This window comes from Atractosteus spatula, chromosome 18 (assembly GCF_055471065.1).
Source record: "Atractosteus spatula isolate fAtrSpa1 chromosome 18, fAtrSpa1.hap1, whole genome shotgun sequence".
In the NCBI taxonomy this organism is placed as follows: Eukaryota; Metazoa; Chordata; class Actinopteri; order Semionotiformes; family Lepisosteidae; genus Atractosteus; species Atractosteus spatula.
This window is the reverse complement of record NC_142723.1, coordinates 10,354,493-10,371,221: the sequence shown is the minus strand read 5'-3', so window position 1 is coordinate 10,371,221 and position 16,729 is coordinate 10,354,493. Positions and strand designations below refer to the sequence as shown.

The 16,729-nt window shown below is 38.7% G+C and overlaps 1 protein-coding gene across 1 annotated transcript; it reads right to left on the bottom strand.

Moving 5' to 3' along the window:
• Positions 1–14: 14 nt before the first annotated feature.
• Positions 15–16,389, bottom strand: ears2 (glutamyl-tRNA synthetase 2, mitochondrial). Its single transcript, XM_088936329.1, has 10 exons — positions 16,051–16,389; positions 12,908–13,063; positions 12,616–12,805; positions 9,938–10,410; positions 9,239–9,347; positions 7,065–7,218; positions 4,130–4,260; positions 2,682–2,817; positions 571–655; positions 15–459 (listed from the first exon to the last, which is right to left on the bottom strand). The coding sequence occupies exons 1-9, from the start codon at positions 16,325–16,327 to the stop codon at positions 572–574; spliced, it is 1,710 nt and encodes a 569-aa protein (XP_088792455.1). The 5' UTR covers positions 16,328–16,389; the 3' UTR covers positions 15–459; position 571.
• Positions 16,390–16,729: the final 340 nt, after the last annotated feature.

Genomic DNA, 16,729 nt, shown 5'->3' with positions numbered 1-16,729 from the left:
CAACACAATCTGCATTTATTTTTCTTACAATTTTTATTTAAATACAGAAACTGGAGAATTTACATCTATTTACATCTTGTTATAATAAAAAATAAATTCAAAAGGAAATACTTGCAAAGCCTTACAGTATATACAGTATTAAACCAAAGGTGATGCTGTTAATCCATCCATCCATTTTCTAACTGCTTCATTCAGTTCATCTACCATGGCAGATACACACATAAAGACTCTTTCCAGAAGCCAATTAACGGACCAGTATGTTTTTGGACTGTGGGAGGAAACTTGAGCACCTCAACAAAACCAATGCAAATACTAACAGATGATATAGTCAGATACAAACTCCATTCAGCCAGCATCCTAGTCCAGGCTCCCAACGCTGTGAGGAAGCAATGCTAACCACTGTGCCACCATGCCGCCCATGAAGATGTTAATATTAATTCATTTTTGATGATACATACCCTGTATTATAAAAAAAAATCAAAGAGTACAAATTGATTTTTAATTCACACATTAATTTAATTTCAAAATGTCTGCAGAATTATTAAAAACTTCATAATACAAATCCCTTACATTAGGAGTTCAGTGCTTTCTGTAAACGGTGGCACACTTCTTTTGGTCCCAGAGAGACCATCATTTCAGCAACACTTGGTCCTTGCTACAAAAACATGGAACAAAGTATTGGAGAATTTACTCTCATTTTACAAGAAAAAATATATACAGATATTTACTGTATCACCAATATGAAATAATACATTTATTTAATCCAAGACACAAAAAACAACTTTGTTTTCAACTGCAATAGAAATCAGTAAAGCAGTGATTTTTCTAATGACAAACAAGAGGGCTTTTCCGACAATCATAACGAAACGTTTCATGCACCAAAACCAGTTCACTTGTTATTTAAACGTTGCCATGCTAAAAAAAACTTTCCAATATAAAATATAGCACTTTAAGTTAAGCTAACATTTACTCACACAGCCTGCTATGCACCAACACACTATAAAGCTACTGTATGGACTCAAAAATGAGCTACAGTACATATATACAGTGCCTTCCAGAATTATTGGCACCCTTGGTAAAGATGAGAAAAAAAGGCTATGAAAAAATGTCTTTTGTGTATCATCTTGATGTTACACTGAAAATATGAGAGAAATTTAACCTTTCAGAGAGGTAAAATTATTCAAAGAAAAAATTCCTTATAAAAAATAAACGTTTTTCTCAAAAACACGTCACAATTATTGGCACCCTCCCTTTGCCAAGATAACAGCACTGAGTCTTCCGTTATAATGATGAGGTGGGAGAACACATATAAAGGGATCTGAGACCATTCCTTCATACATACAGTAATCTCTCCAGATTCTTCAGAGTCCATGGTCCTCACTTGAGGACTCTCCTCTTCAGCTCACCCCACAGGTTTTCAATGGAGTTTAGGTCAGGGGACTGGGATGGCCACTGCAAAAACCTGATTATGTGGTTAGTGAAGAATTTTTGTGTGGATTTGGAGGTATGCTTTGGATCATTGTCCTGGTGCAAGGTCCAACCACGACCCAGTCTTAGCCTCCTGGTAAAGGCAGCCAGATTTTCATCTAAAATCCCTGGTATTTGATGGAGACCATGATGCCATGTATCCTAACAAGATTCCCAGGGCCTTTGGAAGAAAAACAGTCTCGCAACATAACAGATCCACGACCATACTTCACAGTGGGGATTAGGTTCTTTTCTGCAAGACCTTGACTCTTTTTACACCAAACCCACCTCTGGTGTTTGTTGCCAAAAAGCTCTATTTTTGTCTCATCTGACCATAGAACCCAGTTCCAATCCAAGTTCCAGTGATGTTTAGCGAACTGCAGTCGCTTACGTTTGTGTTTTGACGACAGCAGGGGCTTTCTTCTGGCAAGCCTTCCAAATAGTTTGTTGGCATGGAGGTGGCGTCTAATTGTTGTTTTGGAGACTTGGTGACCCCAGGATGCAACCAACTCCTGCAACTGTCCAACTGTGATCCTTGAAGAAAGTTTTGCCTCTCAAGCCATCCTTCTCACTGTGCGTGGGGGCAAAGTACACTTTCATCATAGCTCCAGTTGTTTGAAACTTCTTAATTATTGCCCTAATAGTGGAACTGGGTATTTTCAGGTGTGAAGCTTTTTGTTATAGCCATTGCCTGATTTATGAAGGTCAACAACCTTTTGTCTCATTTCATTTGTGTATTCTATGATCTTCACCATGTTGATGGATGACTAAGGGTGTTTGGCCTGTGTCTCACCTCATATTTACACTCCAGTGAAACAAGAAGTAATGAATTACAATTTAAGAGTTCCTAAAGACTCAGATGTGTTTAAAAAAGGTATAATATTAATGGGAATATATGTCAATTAGATTTTATTCATAGGAATTTCTAGGGGTGCCAATAATTGTGACACGTGTTTTTGAGAAAAAATGTTTATTTTTTCTTTGAATAATTTTACCTAATCTTTACCAAGGGTGCCAATAATTCTGGAGGGCACTGTATTTAGATTACATTTAAATATATATAAAAAAATATTATATATAAAATGTATTCTAAGTATGTTATCGATACCTTTTTAATAAATGGTTCACCAATACCTACACTAAAGATCAATTTATTAATAGAAACACCAGGTCACCTCGGGGAGATAATCAATAGAACATGCTTTTGAAATTACCTGTTGTCCACTAAGTGCTAGTCGGAGAAACTTCATCATAGCACTATATTTAGTTTCCTTTGTCCTTTTCTGCAATGCCTTCAATTCCAAGTTAAGGTGTTCTGGGCTAAAGTCTGCAGTCTGGTTCTGAATTAATCTGCCACAAAGCACAATACAGGAAACGCCACTTAACAGGATAGAAATGCAATAATACAGTAGAACTTTAAATTAACTGTGTGATAAAAGACCATCATTTTAATTCTTCAAACATGTTAATTTGAATAGAAGCCAGAAAAAACAATTTCTTCATAATCCATAAAACTACATTGATCTGAAAACATTTGATTACTGTTTATAAGCATTGTGTTGTTTGTTTTTTTCCACACTTCCTATTATTTATGTAATGTTTCCATCTAAGTGACGAATGGTTCTTAAAAGGCCCAGTTCACCAGTTTATAATACAAAAGAAAGGAAAGTTCCTGGGACAAACCAATCAATACTTAATTGCCTACAAGTGTACAAAATGACCAGCTAACTTTGTGGACTGGATTTCCTAATGCCCTGAGCAAACTTTTTCAGCTATTGACCTTATATTTTTGGATCCTAATGCTTCACTTAATAAAAATGTTATCTGTAGTGATGGAAGATTTCTAGAAATGGCACAACGTCACTGGAAGACAAAAATATTGCTCTGTCAGAAAGGAAAAGCAAGCAACAACTTTTAATCACCTCATTCATTTTTTGTAATTTGCACCAGCAAATACACTCAGAATCATCAGAATCAATTTTGTAGTTAAATTCCAAATAACTTTCAATAAAGAAGTTAAAACCTTTTATCCTGGAGGATACAAATAGGCAAAGTTTTAACACTATGCATGTGATTTGTCATGACCCAATGGAAGCACGCCACACATCCACAATGAGGCCATATAACACTTTAATAATGGCTGGCACTGTCAAACACTGACTGCTCCCTTCATACAACTGACCAATCTGAAAGAAGCCATTTGTTGAAAAAAGCCTAGATTACTGCATCAGGGTTTCATCTTGCTGCATGAGAATGCCAAGCCTGCCACTCCTCTGAATGTTAATGGCATTACAGATGGAAACTGTGGTGCCACCCACCTCACAGCCTGGATCTGATATTCACAAATGAAGGCAAAGTCTTGGCTCCAGGAGCTCGTTAAGGATTTCTGCCACGCTGGACTCAGGATGTTGGGGGTAATGGGACAAACAAGTGGAAGCCATGTGGATCTCTATCATTGTTTTTTTACTGGCTATACATGTAGCATACTATGATGTGTGCATGAACACATTTCCACCTCGTTACTCTGATTATTAAATAACTGTCATACAATTATTAAATAACTCAATAACAACTCTCATGCAATAGAATTATTGTAGGGTACAGCTCTGATTCCTGAAATTAAAGCCTGTGCTCGGGATCTGCTTTCTCATTCTATACTTACTCCAGAATTAGTGTGATAATACTTTCAGCTTCCACAGAAATACCCTGTAACTGTTCTCGTGAAACACAGGGCCGCAGCCACAGGTAGGAGTATGAGGGAGACACCAGGTCTTGAATACAGGTTATGTGTCCCTGAAAAAAATATAGAACAAAAAATATTGAATGATATTTATTTCTGAATATGAACATCACTGCTCAAACAAGCCTATTCACAAAGGCCTCATAACACATATCACTCAGAACAAACACATCACACAGAACAGGCAAGCATTAGACTGGTTCAAAATCCTAAAACCATCTCACAGATTCTTTGGAGGAACAGAATGGCAATAAATTGTTTTATCACTCCAAAGTAGCTTCTGTCTAAATCCTACAAATGTGGAGCTCCTCCTAAACACATGAGGAGGTTTCTAAGTTATGACAAGTGTATTATTACTACTTATGTAAGATATGCTGTAGGTACTTTTATGGAGCCTTTTAAAAGGCCATTTCTGAGGCTGTAATAGAAGCACAAATGAAAGTGCTTTGTTGCACAGACTTATGAAAATGAAGAAGTAACAGCAAAGATTGCAAATTGCTTCTCAGAGCATCCCTTCATCCATTTAAGAAAAACGTCTTTCAAACAATTAAAATGTACAGATTGCCCAATTTTCAACCAATGCAATATGTAGTGCAGAGTATATTAATATTAAAGTTTCATACATCTACTTAAACATTTTGATTTTGTCAAAGCTGTCTTCAATTGTCTTTCCCTACAGAAACAAAAGAAAACTAAAGGTCTGCATGCTTGAGAAGCCAAAACAAACTGTAGAATACTTAAAGGGCATCAGTGTAACTTTTTTTATAATGAAGAGGCAATGCTGCTTTTTATCATCTATTGTTAACTGTCAATAAAAACTACAGGGCTGGAAATGGTTCATGAAATACGTTCTTTACCTTCAGGTTCTCCGCCAGGATAAGGCTAGAAAAGGCATTTCAAAACAACTGAATAGAGCTCTGATGAAAACTCGAAAAAGAGCCTTTGTATTCACAATCAAGAGTCTTGGTACCAGTTATAACTACTGTGAAACTGTACTTCATTTTGGACTGAAAAACTGAAAAAGCAAATTCAGTACTGCTAGTACTGAATAGAAGAACTAAACATTCTTAATGCTGTGTCCACATTTATGTGCTGCACTTAATTACAAAAAAGCAGAAGCTAGCCTGTTAATCTCATGCTCATGATCTCATGATCTGATCTGTTCCCACATAGTAAGAAAAAAAATAATGAATTATAAAAACTACCACATTACATTGGAATGTTTTCTAAAAGCTAAAATACCACCAAAACAACTACAAATGGCCAGCAGCCATTTCACCCTGCAACTCACAACTAGCAGTCCATTGAAGCTAAGCAGGTGTGAGCCTGGTCAGTACCTGGATGGAGACCTCCTGGGAAAAACTAAGGTTGCTGCTGGAAGAGGTGTTAGTGGGGCCAGCAGGGGGCGCTCACCCTGCGGTCCATGTGGGTCCTAATGCCCCAGTATAGTGATGGGGACACTATACTGTAAACAGGCGCGTCCTTCGGATGAGACGTAAAACCGAGGTCCTGACTCTCTGTGTTCATTAAAAATCCCAGGGCGTTTCTCGAAAAGAGTAAGGGTGTAACCCCGGCATCCTGGCCAAATTTCCCAATGGCCCTTACCAATCACCTAATTATCCCCATCTATGAATTGGCTTCATTACTCAGCTCTCCTCCCCACTGATAGCTGGTGTGTGGTGAGCGTTCTGGCGCACTATGGCTGCTGTCACATCATCCAGGTGGATGCTGCACATTGGTGGTGGTAGAGGGGAGTCCGCATTACCTGTAAAGCGCTTTGAGTGGAGTGTCCAGAAAAGCGCTATATAAGTGTAAGCAATTATTATTATTATATTGCAAAGTAACTAACTCTGTCAGCCTTATGCACATGGCCTACATGTTGCTGACCACCTGACAAAAACTGCCCCCTGATTAATTTCACTAGACCAAGATTCTTGCTTCATTTAACTTTCGTTGATGCCTCTAATTATTAGTCATTATCACTCTAAAGCCTATTTTAATAAATAATATTTGTACTTTTGGTTGTTTATTTGCACACAGTTTCTTCAATGCATTATCAAGCATCAGCCCACTAACTTGCACAAGAGCCTAGGGCCCATAAAACTTTAAATGAATCAAAGTTCTGATGAATGGGATATATTTCAGATATGCTCATATTTAGTGAAAATAAGTCAATCACCTAAATACTGAAACAAAGTTCAATTTTCAAAGACTCACATGCCTGATCTGTTCTGTATTTGTATGCCACTACCTACTGTAATTTAAATCTCATCTTAGTCTGTTATCATTTGTGTCCTGGTAATTGCCAGTAACATCCCATGACTTTGTAAATTAAATCCAGAAATGTTCCAGAAAAGTTTTTCATTGCTATGAGGAATTCCCCAACAGCAGGCTACATTCTAAACCACTCTGTCACATTTGTAATTTGGTTTTATCAGAAAAGAAACAAATCTTTCACACCGCTTTCCAGAATTCAAAACTGTTTAACCGAATAATCTAAAAATATTAAAGCAATACTTAATAATATACTGTAACAACATATTAAAGCAAATAAAGGTTGTAAAAAGCTGTGCTGGAACTTTTCCACATAAAATCTACACCATTTCCCTTTTGTCATAGACAGCCACTGAATCATGAGACACAGCCCCCAGACTTAATTTCTGCAAAATGCAATTTCTCTGTTGCAGGCTTGTCCCTTCCAGGCATCTTTCTTTCCATTGTATATCTTGACCCAGAACTTTTTTTACTGTGATCGAAGACCTGAAGGAATCCTCTGTTTTTTCAGAGTTTATATTTAAAAAAATATAATTACAGTATGATTAAACACTAAAGACAACCAGACAGATTAAAAAAAAACCTTTCGCAACTGAAGAATGCGCTCAATGTATTCACTATCCAAAACATCCTTATCATGTATCTGCTCGCCATATGCCTGCATTAAGTAACTCTGTAGATCTTTAACAAGCTTGTGTTGCTTGTCATCATCACCGATTCTCCGGAACAGATGAATCCTGCAGAGAAAAAGGGAGAAATTTGTGGTTAAAATCAATTGTGAATGACCTAAATTATGAGGTATGCATTCTTTTCTCCAATGTGATACTGTATCAAAGTGATCAGGAGTCATGTATTACAAATTTAATTTATACAGTATCATGCAAATGCCATAGACATTTTGCATTGATCTGATCTTTTCACTGTTTGTCCTTCACGCAGAAATAATTCTCTGGTGATATAATGCAATTGTAGCCATTCAGTTTTAAGATAATTCTGATAGATCTATAATTTCTTTAGTACTAAGAATAACCTTTCATCTTTATGTATGTGTAGAAATAACTGACATTAATGATGGGTAACAAGAAATGTAGTGTCAGTTAGATCTGATTGGTTAATGTGATGGTTTAGCTTAAATAGGCTAAACACTTTATACAGGCTGCATGTGAACAGCTAACATTGAATTGTGATCAGATTTTTGAAGATTCTGTTAAATGTTCATTTACACACTACTGTGCAAAATCCATAGACATTCTACACTGATCTAATCTTCTCACTCACTGTGATGACTGTAATCTTTGATTAAATCAAGACTCCTAACTGACAAGCTTGTTTTTTTTATCCAAAAGTAAGATGTATTAATAACTGTCAAAGTCTTTACGTAAGTAGAAAATACTAGTGGAGACTTTTAGTAAACTGTTGATGGTCATGACACATAATGCCACCTATACTGTTATTCCTGACAATGTCTAAGACTTCAGCAGAATGATGAAACAATCTCACATACTTCTGGTAGTCCTCTATGAACACGAACAAGGTTTTAAAAGACCCTATATAAAACTTTTTTTGTTAAAAAGTGAATTAACTAATCCAAACAGTACACAAAAAGTGCAAGATAGCCATTTTAAATTTTAAGTCTCTGTAAAATGCATTATTAGTATTGAAAGACCCGATTACTAAATAAAATGTAGACAGTACTGTATGTACCTAACACAAAGAACTCAGGGTCAGATGGCACCTTGTTTTTAAATTAATGTTATTCCTCTCGCCAGAGGCCTTGAGAGATTGAGGCAGCAGTGTGGTCACACTTTTTTCCATCAAAAGCAGAAAGTAAGTTCTGATTCTTCTTTAAGTATCTATCACTGTTGAAATTAGCAATGCATTCACAGCAATTCTCATTTATAAACCATCCACACTGAAAATTAAATGGCGAAGTGTGTACTTTTAATAGCAGTAAAATATACTTGTCTAAATCCAACGATGCTACTCAACATTGCCGTCTACTTATCTCCTTGTTCATTACATGAGCATGGTTATCAATTCACTTTTGATTGAAGTTTGTACAGATTCTGCTGATGTAGTTCAAGTAGGTAGCTGCATCAGCAATACGTAGGCTGCAAAGGAACAAGTAAAGGTTTATTCCATGCTGAAAAGAGAAGAAAAAAAAACACTGGTGTATTTGACACCTGAAGAATGTTCCACAGCCGAAACAATGTTTCTTTTCTTCTCTTTTCAGCATGGAATAAAACTTTACAGATTCTGCTCATGTTGTCAATTTTTCTCACTAAATTTTAAATGAAAACATTAATAACATAAGCTCCTATTTGTACTCATTTTTTAACCAAAATTGCTATCTATAGTTTGATGTGAATGCTCTTAAAATATAAAGACCTACGGTGGAACAAGAATGGAGGAACACTGGGCATTTGAATGTGTGCGCCAAATATACTGCAACCAACTGCTCTTTTCTCACCACTTTCCCAGATTTACAAGATCCACCCAATCATTGAATATTGCTGTGGTATTGGGCCCTGTGCAATCTCAGTAAGGGCCTGTTTGGCACAAGGAGAAAAGTAAACATATAATAACGGAGCCCTGTGCTTGACTCCAGACAATGTTTGTTGCCCCTTTCATATGTACATTACATTTATAAACAATGTTATTGCATAGAAGGAATTTAACTGATACAATCAGTGTACATTTCTAAAGCAGAGAACTAAAGGAACGGAAAACTAGTAGCTTCCTCATCAATTCACACACCTATTAAATTCGGGAAGTTTCTCCAGATCCAGCAAAGCAGAATGGGTTGTTAGTTTTGTAGCATCAAATTCAGCAATCATTTCATCCAATGTTCTCCCCAGCCGATTTTCTGTAAAATCAGTAAGGAGATGGATAAAAATCTAAAAACTGAAGAAACTGCAAAGCTCTTTTAAAAAACTGTTTAGCTTTTCTAAAAGTATTACTACACCGCCTAGTGGCCAACCTGTAAGATGCAATTGGCTTAATTTTTAAATTCAAAATTATACATTATCCACTCCATTCCATACCATGTTACTTGCCACAAATATATATATATATTGTTATTAATATTACTAAATGTAATAATAATTGTATAACTGATTATGAATACTTACAATGCTTACAGATTGCATTCTATAAAAAGAAAAGCAGTTGAAAGATGGCACGTTTCTTAATCTAACATATTTCTTGCTACAAATTATGCATGAATTAAAAATGCAAAGTTGCGCAATTGAGAACTAAACCTTCTTCTCAAATGTGATTTTTTGTTGAATGTTTTTACTGCAGATTCTCAAGTAATAAAAATAATATATTCTACATCCAATGAGGAATAACATTTCACTACAGGCTAACTAGCATACCAAGGGTCACACTGTATAAAACTATGTGTCTTTCCTTTGGACAGATTACAGATCATAGAGAAAAACAAAATGGACGTACGCACAAATCCCGATCCACAATTTGTGATCATGTCAAGCAGAGCCTCAGGTAAATACCCTAACTTGGCAAAATGCTCTATAAAGATATCGCCCTGCCGCTTGGAGAGCTTGCTACCATCTTTGTTCAGCAGCAGAGGCAGGTGTGCAAAAGAAGGTGGCTCCCAGTTAAAAGCCTTGTAGAGCAGCAGATGTTTGGATGTGGAGATGAGCCACTCTGTCCCTCTCAGAATGTGGGTGATCATCATGTGATGGTCGTCCACTACATTGGCCAAATGGTAGGTGGGGAAGCCATCCGTTTTCAGGATCACCGGGTCCCCCTCCACGGCTGCTACCTCATGCCTGTTCCACCCAAACACCATGTCCTGGAAGGGCTCCACTCCCTCCTGCAGGCGGAACCTGATCACGTGAGGCTGCTTCTGCATAAGCTTTTCCTTTACCTGATCCGGATCCAGGTGTCTGCACCTGTTATCATACCTAAAACGAATACAAGCTATTACACAAGGCCTCCAAATATGCAGTCATTCCCAGCAGACCCACATGGATGCTACTAATATCCCATTCAGAATGTCCTGCTCTGATGTGCTCCTGTGCAAGGCAGTAGTACACACCCAAGCCTCACAGCTTCGCATCCCTGAGACCTAAAGAAACTCGTGGTCAATTTAAGGAATGCAATTCTTATGTTTTTGTTGATTTAAGGAGACTGATAAAACCTACTGTACTGTATTGCTTTCACAGCATCCGATATGCAATAAGCTACACTTACTTCTGTTAAACGTTTGACTTAACTGAAGCAAATGTAGCTTTGTACCATTTGATGAAATTAAAAAGATGTTGTTGGTGTCAGCTGCTCCAGCAAAAAACTGCACTTCAATTACCTCTGCATGTTTGTATTGTGATTTCTTCTTAAATAATATGCAGCGTCATTAATATAAATTCTTGTATATGAAGGGGGAAAAGATACATTTACATCCATTTCAAATTGCAGAAATTGCAAATAAAACTTTGTTGGTGAAAACGAAATGCCCTTATGGGGGGGTTATAAACCTTGTTCCCCATTTGTCTGCATTCATGTAAAGTAAAAGGTCCAGTTACCATTTCCCAATTACAGTATACAGTAGTTGTGGTATTTAGTAAGGAGATCATACATATGTATACAACCTTTGGGAGCAACATATGACAGACAAGAAGAATAGTGTCATATGGCGAGGGACTCCAAAAGTTCTCCAACATGGCTAAGTGTTCACAGGTGCTTATTCTTACTGTGCAGCACCCAAATGTCAAAGGTAAATCACTCCAAACTGGCGGATTAAGGTGATCAGAGGCCCCTAGGCTACACATTGTGTAGACCCCCCTACCCATCCAATTACCAGAAAAAAGCAAGAGAAAATACTGTAATAATTCAGTGACGCACTCGGAGTAAGAGCCTGCTACTGCCGATTCAAACGGAATATGACGTGGCACACACACTACTATAGCTTCTAATGTAAGTACAGCAATGCAACCAATAAATCGGATTCACAGCTGGCTTGTCATCATTATCAACGTTGTTGTGGTGTGCACCCAGCCTAGAGCTAGCTGCAGCTAACCTATCAACCATGGTTGTTGTAGCACTGGCTGCAACGTTAGCCATAAACCCGGGGTTGGGGTCCAGCTCAGGCTCACTGGATGACGATCCAGCAGACTTGAAATAATCAGTTAATTTGGGGATCTTTTTAAGATAAGATAAGATCACTTTATTAGCCCTATACAATTTCTTGCATTAGGAATTCGTCTTTTCGCATACCCCAACTTGCTTTCCAAGAGACACAGACGCACAGACAGGGAGAGAAGCCTGGGGTCAGAGCGCAGGGTCAGCCATTGTACAGCACCCCTAGAGCAGTTGGGGTTAAGAGCCTTGCTCAGGAGTACGGAGTCCAATGGAGTAGGATTCCTCTGCGGCCGCGGGATTTAAACCAGCAACCTTCCAGCCATCGGCGCAGATCCTTAGCCACAGTGCCGCCCCTCTGATCTTAAGTAGATCTTGCTTACGCTGCTCTTTTCACTGCCGTGCTTTTCGTTTTTGCGCCCCACTATTATATTGTAATGAATACGGACGACATACAGTTTGTACGAGCCGGTTGCTGCGTGACGGCACCGCCCTCTACTCCACTGCACATAACAGGGATGTTGGCCGCCCGGGCTGACGAAGGTCTTACCTCAGCTGGCAATACCCCTGTTGAGCGACAGCAGAGACCCTGGTTCGAGCCCATGCAGTGAGGGACGAACTGAGGTGGGAGCGGCGAGGGCACATGCCATAGAACCTGAACTCACTACAATATCTTCTATCACACATGTTGATGCTAGCCACCGTAAACTTGCACCAGAGATGACCCACTGAGTGATACAACAGTGATATAAAATCCGCCAAAATAAATTTGAACTGCGAGCCCATTGCGTCTAACCAATCATCAATCCACAAATTATTCACAAAAGTTTTTATGGACCAATGGGTCCATAAAATAATAACAATAATTCTGGCCAATCAGGACCCCTGTTCAATCTTGGCCCTAGGCTTCAGCCTATGACAGCCTGTTCGTTAATCTACTCCAGCCAACCTGCAAAGATAGAAAATAGAAAATAGAAAAATAACTGCTGACTCCTCAAGTTAAAAAAAAAAACTGATCTGTTCCCACCACTTACCGTGGGGTCTGTCTGTTCCTGATGGCCTCCTTTTTCAACAGCTCCAATCGCTGAGGGCTGCAGAAGCAGTAATAGGCGGATCCTTTTGCCACTAAGGCCTGTGCAGCCTCCTGATAGAGCTCCAGCCTCTGGGACTGCTGGTAAGGTCCGAATGGGCCTCCCTTATGTGGGCTCTCATCAGGTGGTATCCCTGCCCAACACAGGACACACATGCTACTGCATCTAGGGGTAAAGGAGGGCTTTGACTAAACAGCACAACTGCAGCGTGTCTGTAACGCCAGACATGCATTACCTGCCCACTCCAGCATGTCCTCGATCCTGTCCGCTGCCTCAGGGACCAGTCTGCTTTGATCTGTGTCTTCCAGTCTCAGCACAAACCTGCCCCCGTGCTTTTTAGCAAAGATGTAATTATAGAGAGCAGTGCGCAATCCTCCCAGGTGTAAGAAACCTGCAGCAGAAATTAAAGCTGATTGCGTCTGCATATCAGTGTCACACATAACCATAGCATGGTCTTAATTCTGTTTCCGTTTTCCATATAATGTAGGTATGCATATAACGGAACAATACGTACCACACTGCAGAGTGCAATTTAAATGTATGTAAGCAGCTTTATTTAAAGCATTTCACATACTCCAAGGTAATTAGTGGCTTATAAACAGGAATAAAACATATAAATGAGGCTGAAGTTGGCTTCTTATTCGTATTTTTTTCATTCCACCTTCTGTGTTATGTCGCCTTTCGCCTGTACATGGCTCTGTTCGGTCAGTACTAATCCGGATGGAATACTGTAGACATCCTCAGTGAAAGGGAATATCCAAATAAATGGTGACTGTCCAAATTGTATTTTTGTATGGAATATATTTAAGAAAATCGCAAACCAATTTTAAAAACTCACAGTAACACAAACTTACACTGGGAAAAGGTGATTGCACTTTCTGCTTATTACTATGGGCCCTCCCCGGATTATAAAAACATCTCACAATTCTAAAACCGAGGTGTGAGAGAGAATGTAACAGACTATCAAAATCCTGAATTACAGGAAAATTGACTGTACCATTTTTAAAATATGACCCTCTAAACATGGCATGTGAGAAGACACTGGCAAACTACCATATACTACCATAAACTACCAGCATATTTTATGTCATACTGAAGTGTCATAATCACCGAGAAAAAACATTTTTCATTCAGAAAGTAAGACAATGACAAATCACTATGAACTGCAGTTAGCCTGTTCTGATCTAGGTTTTCTATATACTTTAACATGTCATGTTCAGAATGTCACAATGCAGAAATGCAACAGTGAAATGTTGTAAATACAAATGTACATGATGAGTGATTTTGTCTCTCTTACCTTATTGTCGGAATATTAACATGTTTTGGTAATGAGAAAGGAGGGACAAAGCAAATCAGCAAAAGGTTCACTATTTTGTTGACTATAAATCCTCACATGCCATGTTCACAGGGTCATATTAAAAAATGGTACAGTCAATTTTCTTGTACTTCATGATTTTCATAGTCTGTTACATTGTGTCTCACACCTCAGTGTCAGAATTTTGAGACATCTTTAAAATCAGGAGAGAGGGCCATAGCAATACAGCAAAAAGTGCAATCACCATTTGCCAATGTCTTTTCACAAGCTGTGTTCAGAGGGTCGTATTTAAAAAACAGTACAGTAAGTTTTCTTGTACTTCAGGATTTTAAGAGTCATTTTTTATAATCAGGAGGGAGGGCCATAGCAAATAAGCAGAAAGTGCAATCACCATTTGAAAATGTATTCTCTCATGCCACGTTCAGAGGATTTAGTGTGTCACATTGTCTCTCACACCTCAGCGTCAGAATTGTGAGACGATTTTATAATCAGGAGGGAGGGCCATAACAATACAGCAGAAAGTGCAAACAACTGTTCCCAATGCATTCTCTCATGCCATGTTCAGAGGGTCATATTTAAAAAATGGTACAGTAAAAATTCCCATACTGAAGAATTGTGAGAGTCTGTTATATTGTCTCACACCTCAGTGTCAGAACTGTGAGACGATTTTATAATCAGGAGGGAGGGCCATTGCAATACAGCAGAAAGTGCAATCAGCTTTTCCCAATGCATTCTCACTTGCCATGTTCAGAGGGTCATATTTTAAAAAAATGGTACAGTAAAATTAACTTTAGTTCAGGATTTTGATAGTCTGTTACATTGTCTCATATCTTAGTGTCAGAATTTTGAGACTTTTTTATAACCAGGAGGTAAGTTCATAGCAATAAGCAGAAAGTGCGGTCACCCTTTGCTCATCCTCGGGTAACCATATATTCTCATATGCCATGTTCTAAATGTCCCATTTAATACATCTATATTAAAATGTCTTGTAAAATGCAAGATTTTGAGAATTTTAATGATCAGAAGGCAAGGTCGTAGTAAATATGCAGAAAGTACCAGTGAATTCACGTTTTGCCTTTGTCTTATTTATTTGTTGTCTAACATGCCAGTTTGTGTTATTGTGAGTTTTGAAAATTGGTTTTCGATGATCCACGATTTCGACAAAAATGCAATCTGGACAGTCACTATTTACCAGCAGCCATATCACCCTGCAACTCACAACTGGCAACCCACTAAAGCTAAGCATAGGTCAGTACCTAGATGGGAGACCTCCTGGGAAAAACTAAGGTTGCTGCTGGAAGAGGTGTTAGTGGGGCCAGCAGGGGGGTGCTCACCCTGTGGTCCATGTGGGTCCTGATGCCCCTATACTGTAAACAGGCACTGTCCTTCGGATGAGACGTAAAACTGAGGTCCTGACTCTCCGTGGTCATTAAAAATCCCAGGGCGTTTCTCGAAAAGAGTAGGGGTGTAACCCCGGCGTCCTGGCCACATTTCCCATTGGCCCTTACCAATCATGGCCTCCTAATAATCCCCATCTATGAATTGGCTTCATTACTCTGCTCTCCTCCCCACTAATAGCTGATGTGTGGTGAGTGTTCTGGTGCACTATGGCTGCCGTCGCATCATCCAGGTGGGGGCTGCACATTGGTGGTGGTGGAGGGGAGTCCCTATTACCTGTAAAGCGCTTTGAGTGGAGTGTCCAGAAAAGAGCTATATAAGTGTAATCAATTATTACTTATATTCCCCTTTACTGAGGATATGTAGAGAAATCCATCCGGATTAGTACATTTAAAAAAAGACTGTAAAGAGCCATCTACAGGCGAAAGGCTGGATGTAACATCATTTAAGGTGGAACGAAAAACGCGAATAACATTAGCCAACTTAAGCTTCGTAACATATAATACGTATTTTTTTGTTCTTGTTGCAAAATTCTCGTATCGTGGTTTCAGAAAAATTAATAACAACACTGAACGACATCAGGGCAAATGTTATTATAATAATCTGACCTTGGATCTACACATTTTTGTGATTAACAATAGAGCGTCACACATCCACTCGTTTACCTGTAGGACTTGGCGCAAACCGCACCCTCACTTCCCTGCTGTTGGTAGACAAAGACCTCGCGTAACCTCCAGCAGACCCTGCACTGTCGATTGCATCGCCTGCTTCACGCCGGGTTGAAGAGGCCTTGGATCCCAATCTTCTTCGGTGTTCTTTTGTCGTCCATATACCCTTCCCAGACACCGCGCAAGTGCATAAATTGCAGCGTTTTAAAACTGAATAATAACAAAGTGAACTGCAAAAACGCGTAATGTGTAAAACAATGCAATATGGTAACATATTATCAATGTACTGCTGGCACACTCCTCCATGTGTTCAAGAAAATGTTGCATAAAGGTTGGTGAAGCTGTTGGAAGTTAATGGGTCCTGATGCCGTCAATCACAAATACTACCCGCCTCTTAAAGGTAACGTCACGGTAAAAGCGCGTGTTAACACCACATCGTTCAATAATATCATTTCATTCAGCCTAGATTCAACACATCAAAACTAAATTAACATCTAGATTACAGAGTAAGAAATACAGTTTGTAGAATCAAACATATATACCCTAATCCATTGTGGGGTATTTTCAAAAAAGTTTTAACATTTTATAGCCAGTAGCTGCAAAAGTTTGGGCAGCCCTGGTTAAATTGCATATTTCACTGAATCTCTAAGTGAAAAGATGTTAACACAACCTCTGA